The 8,859-nt window shown below is 41.9% G+C and overlaps 1 protein-coding gene across 1 annotated transcript in view; it reads left to right on the top strand.

Annotated features, from left to right (window-relative positions):
- Positions 1–201: 201 nt before the first annotated feature.
- Positions 202–8,859, top strand: part of LOC104406081 (F-box/WD repeat-containing protein 1A-like) — a gene marked incomplete at its 3' end in the record, with an annotated part of 33,773 nt that continues 25,115 nt past the window's right edge. The window contains exon 1 of the mRNA XM_010014962.1: positions 202–303. Within this exon, the coding sequence (XP_010013264.1) occupies positions 202–303 (102 nt within the window). The remainder of the gene's footprint in view (positions 304–8,859) is intronic.

Here is an 8,859-nt window from a genome sequence, read left to right as displayed (position 1 = left end):
CTTGGTACTATGACATCTGTAAAGCTTCTCTCGAGGAAAAGACTCATTAGCAGTTTGTATTCTCTTAAAAGATGTCTCAGTCTTTAAGGCCAGGTGCAGTTGTGTTGATGCCATTTGGCTAAGCCTTGAAAGTTCCTGTAATCTGTGCCATCCTGTCTCATACAGTCCCATCTCATAGTTGTCCTTTCTCTGCAGTGCTCTATGCCCAGATCTCTGTGGCTGGGCTGCTCCAGCCTGGCGGACAGCATGCCCTCGCTGCGATGCCTGTATAACCCAGGGACTGGCGCACTCCCAGCTTTCCAGGTACTTTCTGTCTCTCCCTACTTCTTTTCTTATCATCTGTGTATGTGTGCATCTTCTTCTTTACTTGCTTTACCTCCATTTATTCTGCTTCATACTGTATGCCTCTCTGATGTCATTCAGATCTCTGGTATTTAAACCCATCTTGTGTAGATTCAGGGCAGCTCAGTGCTGGGGCATTTCCATTACCTCAACAGAATTATTTTGCCTAAGTTGGCTTGGCACCATCATCTTTTTCCATTGACTTTCAATTGTGTCAAAAGTATACCACTTAATTATATTTGGCAGACAGTCTCCATCACACAGTCTCCAATCTGGCTATTCATGCAGTGATTCCCCTCCTATCTAAATTTTCTGTATGCCACTCAGAGGAGGGAGGGGGTGGGTTCATTGCCATAGTGATAATTGATGCCAGCATTTGTTTACTTCAGGTTTGTTATCAGTGGTCTGGACATTTTGACTGCAGAAAACTGTTGTACAAGTAAGCTGTTAATCAAAAGGCGAATAAAGGAAACCTGTTTTCTTTTTTTTTTCCCTTTAGTTTCTGAATTTATAAGGCACAAGCTTTTCTCTGTCATGAGACAGCTTTCTACCGAACAGGTTTGTTCAGGCACTTTGGGTGACCAATGAATCTTAGAAAATGCAGACACACTCCTGTGGGTAGAGAGTGAGGCAGCTATTGGGTAGGCATCTAGAAACCTAGGCAAAGCTCTCAAGATCATTGCAAGCATTTTATGATGACATGTGGATATAAACATCAGAGACTGGGAAGCAGAGATGTGCGAACTGCAGAGACTGAAGGACCTTAGGAGTATCTCTGTAGAGAGTGTGTTTACTGGAGCTCAGAGTACCACGAACGTTTACTTCAAGTTTTATGTTGCTGGATTATGCTACCGCTGACCTAATCTGTGGCAGAGTTTTATTCAGCAGCATTTTGCAAACCCAGACATAATGAATACACTAGAATCCTTCTGAAATTTTCAGTCATATTGGTTATTTTATTATCATTTTCATTATCTATCTCTAAAAGCATGCAAAGATTACTTTGAATTTGACTTCTTGCTCCGCGGGCTAGGAGAGTACTGTGGAAATAATCCTCTCAGTCTCAGGGGAGGCTTAAGTGTCTTGCATCATTTTGCTGCAACTCTTTTTGCTGACCCAGCAGTAGCGCTGATGGACTCTGGAAGGTGTCCTGCCAGGCCTCCTTTGCTGAAGCAAGCTTTTAGCAGAGCTTTCCGTGGGGGAGGGGGAAGATGACTTTTTTATTAGTCTAAGAGCACTCTGGAGACAACCGGCAGAGTTTAGACTCCTACTTCTAATCCTGATTTGCATAATTTGACTAAATCGGATGGGCCTTATTTTTGGGCTTTTGGCTCTTGAATAAATCTCAGATCTCTTTAAGCTCAGGTTTTAGGGAACCGTAACAGTATATGGAAAGCAATTTATAAACTCAAATTGGGACTCCTTTCTTTCTACTTGAATTATTTTTGATTACTCCAAATAAGCATATATTGCAAAGGGGAAGGGAAATTAGCCTCTTTTAGCTCAAAATGTTCTTGCTAATGTTAGATACAAACAATAACTTTTCTGCTAATGCAGCACATTGATATTCGGGGTCAGAAGAGTCAGCTGCACAACCCTTCACCATGTACTGCCTTCTTGGGAGAGTAGTAGGGCTTGGACATTTGTAGTCCTGAAGATCTTGAGAGACATTTCCATGTGTGTTTAGTGACTGTGGGAATTGGGAAAGTCTGCCCCACTGCCATCTAAAATGGTGTCCTGGTACTCTTCATAGTGCTCTGCTATGTAGAGGATCATATTTAGTGCCATTTAAGAGAGAAACTAAATTGCTAGTAACAGCTTCTGCAGCAATGAGTCATCCATATTTCAGTCCACTTTTTTTCACTGGGCTTTGATTCCCCATTAACTTGCATGGTTTAAAGAAAATTCCCCTCTATGAGGCATGGCTTCTGCATTTCACAGTACACAAGTCTGCATGGGAGTGGTTTGGAGCCTGCTCGAAGCAGTGATGTTGCAATATTTCATCGTTCTTTAATGGTGGTTTTTGTATCGAATCTTCAGGAAATCGTTAAAGACTTTCTTGTAGCCCAGCAAATTTTGTCATATTAAGTTATTTTCTTTTTTCTGTAGCAAGCTTGTAGTAACTGGAGAAGCATATCAATGTTCTTTGCTTGTGGCAAAAGAGAAGATGCCATCTGGAAGGCTACTTAGTCACTGCTGAATTTGTCTAGTTATTTACATGCTTACCTTCAGATTCTCAGACAGAAATGTGGAAAGAGGCGCTTTTTGAATAGCTCAGTTAAAGCCCTGCTGACTCCTCATGGGAAGCATTGGCAGGTAGTCGATTTAGAGATGATTCTGGAAACATGTCAGATAACTTCATTTTTCTTCTTTGTGTGTTTTTATTATTGGAGATGCTTGTGTGAAAACAGGATCTTCTGGTTCCTCAGCTCTGTTTAGTAATCCTCCCACAGTGGGAAAGGTTTTAAGGCTAAACCCACGAAGAGGGGAATAAGGAGCTAGAAACAGTTCTTTTTAACATCTTTTATCTCAAAGGCCTTTGCTACTGATAGACTATTGTGTAACTGAATTTCATAGAGATCATGGTGGAAGATGGAAGCAAATTGGAACATGAACTTCTATAAGGCACTGTGGGAAGGGGTTGAAGAGGATATTTTAGCAAGAGAAAAAGGCCAGCTGTTCCATTTCCAGTGTCTGGGATGCCAAATTTTACTGTACTGTTATTCTGCAAAGCAGAAAACTAGGTTGCATGTATATTCTCTTAATAATAATAATATATTTATGCAGACTATGTGCTTTTTCCTAGAAATCCATGCTTTGGAAGTTTCCAGATGTACCAACAAGTGTCTGTTTTCATGGCACTTTTCATTTGAAGATAATTACTTTGCCTTTTAAAATACTTTCCATGCATGCTCACAAGGCTCTATTCATTTTACCTCTAACAGTCTTAGTTCTTTGAAAATTCTAATTTACAATTACACCTATCAAGTATGTCAAGGAAATGATTTTGTATTAATCCTTCCAGATTTGTAGAATACCATAGTATTTCCTTGAATTTACTTCTGTAAGCTACTGTATAAATGAGGAGACTTGTGGAGCAATTTAAAAGTCTTGCCAAAGGTCAGGGTCAGCACAGGGAACAGTCCAGCTCTTCCTTTTTACCTAATTGACACCCATCAAAAATGCCAGCTTCAGTTTTGATTGCAAACTTTCTGGGACAAGAGTCCTGCTTCTACTTCTTTGTGCACCAGTGAAAAAGCAGAGTTGTCTTGTTGGCTTTATTTTGCAGGGTCTGAAACTGTCTTTCTGTAGCTGGCTTTAGTAGTCAAAGAGGAGGATTAACTTTTGTGGCGGAGGTAGCAGCATGTTGCCAAATACAGAAGTGTCTCTGGAATGCCTGAAATTCACATTTTGCTTTACCTGAAGTGAAGGTCTTGCTAATAAAGACCTGCACATTAGGGTTTGTCAGATGAAGGGGACTACCTACTGCTCGGTTTTGCCTTTGTTGGTCTTGGCAGGAAGCTCTGTCCTGGTTGAGAAAAACACGGGTGGACTGTGCTAGGCAAATTGAAGTAAACAGGAGCACACTTGCGGTGGTGCAGCGCAGACATGATGTATACTGTGTCTTTGGACTGAGATCACTTTTGGAGAGAGGTGAGCATAGGAAAGATGTAAATGGTCTGTAGTAATGGAAGCCGGCAGTACTCATGAGGAATAGAGAAACTCATTTCCCAAATGATTTTTGTGTCTTTTGTTTGTTTTTCCTGATGTTTACATTTTTGTGTCAGGAAGTGGAATATTTGTTAAAAAGGCATTGTCAGTAAATTGTAGAAACGGTTGTCTCTCTGAATTTCCTTTGGCCTGTTCAGGCATTTTTGCCTTAAAAGTTGACATTTTATTGCTGGGAAGTACAGTGTAAATGTGAGTAGTAGTACACTGTTTATGGTTATACAGGAGGTTAAAGCTAAAGTCTCAGGGTGGGCAGACTGTGCATGCTCAGAATCATGTTTGAGAGAAACACATCTGAAGGAAATTGGCTTTGGGAGCCAGTGTTTGCTGGTGTGTGTAGTTCTGTCTCTAATTGGGAGAGAGATGGGGTGTCCAGTCAGCAGACTCCATCAGCGTGGAGATGTGGCTGCCCTTGACCAAGCACTGCTTTGTGTTCCCCCCTCACGCTGTCCCAGCGGCCGTGTGAAATCTGCCCGTGGGCTGTTGACGCTGCCTCTAAAGCGGAACCATAATTTTGGTGACAAATAGCCAGAGTGTGTGTCTGCAGCACCCCCCGGCTGGCGGCAGGCTCTCCCCTGGTTATGAATGTAGTTAGGTAGCCCCCAACTGTTTACAAGACAGCAGAGGTGAGATCTTTGATTGACAAGTCAGAAATGCATTAGATCATTCCCTCTGCCAGTCTCTGGTTCATGCTGTTAAAAATGTCAGCCTCTCCAAGTTTGAATGGCAGCCCGAGGGCCTCAGAAGCTTTTTGTTTTCTGAGATGGAAACACAAATTGGATGTGTGCCTGAGCGCTTCATCCTGGGCTGTAATTTCATCTTTTAGCTAAGAACCACAAGGTACATGAGCAAAGCACCCTGTAAACAATAATACTGGGGAAAAAAATAAACAAGGTCGTGTTTCTGGTACGTTGATCCACTGGTGTCCTGACCTCTATCACGTTGAACATCTCCACTCTGATTGCTGTTCCCTTTGGCATTACAATGAGAGGAGAGAGACTGACACAGGAGGCAAAGATTTAAAGTTGCAGTGTTGTTGCACATTCCTTGTATTGGCTATGAAATATTGAACTGCCACAATGCGACACCTGTTTTCTTAAGCCAAGTTTCTTGTTGGAGGTGTTCGGCAGTAGTTCCTCCTGTTTCTCCTCATATTGCCACCTGGCAGGGGCAATTATAAAGGCATGTGAGGGGATACGAGAAGGAGCAGAAATGAAGCCAAATTAATCGTGTAGTTTTTGTGCTTCACCCTGGTCCCCATCTGTGGTTCAGACTTGGGAGCTTCACTGTGAAGAGGACCAAGAGGGTTATCCTAGCTGGGATTTTTGTTTTTTCTAGTAAAGTAAATGCCCAGTGACTACAAAACAGTGTTGTTAGACATATTTAGGGTTTATCGATCGCCTTTTAAATCTAACGGTCTTGTCTGGCTGGTGTTATAACCTATGCTATTTCTATGTGATGCTGGGAAGCCCACCGAACTCGGGGAGCCCCAGGGTCGTGCTGCAAGATCTCAGCTCTTGGGTGATAGCAGTGACAAGAGACACTTCCCTCCTTTCAGGTGGCAGAGTCCTTTTCTGTGGATCTGTGGAGATGGTTTGGGGTTGGGTTTTTTTTTTTTTTGGGTTTTTTTTTTTGGTAGTACATTGCAACTTAGTAATTAGAAATCACATTTATTCTGCACCCATATTGATTGTCCAAAATTGCCTGTGCTTCAATCTGAGTATCAAGAAGTGTGACGGTGTTTATCACTGGGAGATACCACCCCGGTATGCCCAGCATGGGATTAATTTAAACTGAATTGTGGCTAAAAGGCTTCCTCCCCTCCTTCAGCCTCTGCAGCAGTGATCTTGTCACTACGTAATACACCCTCATGGGGAGGGGTAAGGTCTTTGGCACACCAGCGTTAGTTGGGCCGATGTGTCTGAAAAAAATAAACAAACCCAAACTCATGTGAGTTCTCTTTCCCCCTCGTTAGCTGTTCGGAAGGTGCTGCGTTGGAGCTGTACAGGTATTTTTAAAGCTAGCTCCACGTTCCTCAGGATCGCGAACATCTGCTTGGAGGTGTTGTAGAGCTCCACAACGCGCTAATTGAATTACTCTCTCTTGCTGTTTTTTTTTTCTCCCGGAGTTCTAATTGAATTAGGATCAGGCCGCGCGTGCGCGCCGCCGCGCGCGCGCCCTGGAAAGTGCGTGGAGCGGGATAAGGCGGGGCGGGCATCCCGGTGCTGTGCTGCGCCCTTACGGCCACGACCGGTACTGCAGGGAGGGTGTGTGGGGGGGCGGGTGTGTGTGTCTCCTCCAGATCTCCCACCAAACCGCCTCTTCTCGTTATTTAATGTCTTACTTTTTTTATAAACCAATGCCTTGGCGAGTTTTCCGCGCTCTCCTTGTATCCAGTCTCGGCCTTCCTTGATCTTGTCTGGAGAGCGGGGGCACTAAGTGCCTCTTGCAGCAGTTGTGAAGGTTTCCAGGTGCTCAGCGCCAATGCAGTCTGCTGTGAATAAATCACTTGGCTCCGTTATCATTCCAAACCTGAAGGCTCTGCGGGCAGCGCTTCAGAGTGAGCCAGCTGCACCACACCAGTTTACTTGTGTCTGCAGAATTGGCAAGGAGCTAGTGCCACATCAAGTGATAACTCGTAAATGGAAATGTGAAATTTCACCACGGATTTGGGAGAAGTCATGAAGTACTGTATCATCCAGCATTTCGGCCAGTGTTAGACAGGATTCAGCAACTCTCAAGGAAATATAACATACAGAGGCAGCTCTGGAAAACTTTAAAGGCACACACATGTAGGGAGAACGAAATGAAATATTTCTTCTCTGAAATCAGGTTTTTATGTGACCACATGCAAATTTCAGGGCGACAAACCCAAGCACTGAATAGAAATGCACTTGCTATATCTTAAAATTAGTAGCTTGAAGAGCGATTCACTACACTGTGTTGGGTGGGTTTCTTTATATTTCTTCTTTTTGCTGGCCACTATGTATGTGGTGCATAAAAATAGCCAGATAATTCCCTTTCCTTTATTCTTTCCTCTATAGACAACCAGATGACTCAGTTTTGCATAAAATTTCATCCATTTCCACTCGGCTTTCTGTGCGTTTGGTGGATCACTCTCATAAACCACGTCAGAGATTAGATGGTATTTATTTTGCTTCAGTGGTTGTTCCTTAGATTTTGTTACTTTTCAAATCAATGAAAATAATTTCCTAGAATGCTCTGCAAACTAAGTAAAATTAAACTACACTTGTCAAAATACATAACCAATACTCTGTGATGGGCATGATTTTTTGTTATGTTTGTATACCTGTCCAGTGTCTCGTGATGTTAAACAGGGCGTCTAATTACCACCGAGAATTAGCCAAATGCTGCTATACACAGAACTTGGGAATTTTCAGTTTCATTGGAATTTGTTTAACAACCTGCTGCCCCCCAAAATAGAAAGCAGATTTTATTTTGTTTTTTTTTAATACATTAAATAGTTTCGTGTTGCTTTTGTAAGAGAATTCCCAAATTTATCCTTTAAATTGCCTTTGATTTTGTTTACATTTGTGGTTGTTTCTCAAAAGCATTTTTATTTTGTATGTCTGTGTATATGTGTCTGTATATATATATATGTATAAAAAAATGAAATCAGGTTGTCAGCCTGCCTCCCTTTCCAAGTAGTCACGTAGACTGCTTCTAGTAGCCATTGCTAATGAAATATCCAAGCAACTCATTGGTCATGCCCAAATGTTTATTTGGGGTTCATGTTAGTTCTTAAATGATTACCAATATAATATTGTGCCACTGTGGAGTTTTCTAAATTGTGTCTATATACAGTAAGATCAAGCATCCGCCTTTTGCCTACCTTCTACAAAAATCTTTGTGATTTATTCTCTCAAAATAACAGCCATATATCCAGCAAACAAAGGAAGCAACTCTTCATTCAGCCTATAAAGCTGCATACGTTTTTACTCTTTCAGGAATATGCCGTGCTCCTCTATTGCATCTTCAGAGTAATAAAGTGTGCAGCAACCCTTTTGATGTAGGTAATAACATTTGACCTTGCGACAGAGTACATTCCCTTGTGCACATGAAGACAACTAACACGTTGATGTTTTGGGTTGTTCTTCATTACAGAAAAATAAAATTAAAAAATTGGTGTGTAGCATAAGATGCCTACATACAGTGCCTGTTTTTGGTAGAAGTCAGAAGTGAAGATGTTCTTGTTGTGGGGATTGGGGTTGTCACCTTTAAAATAATGTGGGAGTGAGTTTGGTGCTGCCTTAAGAAGCTGTAAGTGGGAAAGAATCCATTCCATCCAGTATATAAAGTGCTTTTAAAAACAATCTATTTCTGGAACCTAAATTGTCCTGGGACCAGCTCTTGATATAAAAATTCATAGAAACCTGTTTTTCTGAGTGTGGTAACTTCTTGCCATAGTGCTGTAGTGTTAGAATTCACATTGGCCAGGTTGTTCTGTAAATTAAACAGTGACAGCTTCCCTCGGGGGAACAGCCAATGTATTTATGATGATGTGCTGATTACACAAAATACACTGCAAGCAGAAAACAGCTGCAGAGAACAAACCTCTTAAAAGAATACAATTACAAATAGCACCCTCAGTATTTCTAGTGGTGAGAGTAAAATACAGCATGCTAATGCAGGCTTCTAGTTTGCTTCCAAAGAAGAAAAGAGACCTACGAAGAAGAGGCTGAAGAATGGTTGGATGCACATGCTGTAGCAGTATAGAGTGGCATATAATCCCTTTCTGAAGGTGAAGGGCAAGAACATACCTCAGGC

The sequence above is a fragment of the Nestor notabilis genome, unplaced genomic scaffold, assembly GCF_000696875.1.
Source record: "Nestor notabilis isolate BGI_N333 unplaced genomic scaffold, ASM69687v1 scaffold31605, whole genome shotgun sequence".
NCBI classification, from domain to species: domain Eukaryota; kingdom Metazoa; phylum Chordata; class Aves; order Psittaciformes; family Psittacidae; genus Nestor; species Nestor notabilis.
This window is presented reverse-complemented; position numbering and strand designations above follow the sequence as displayed.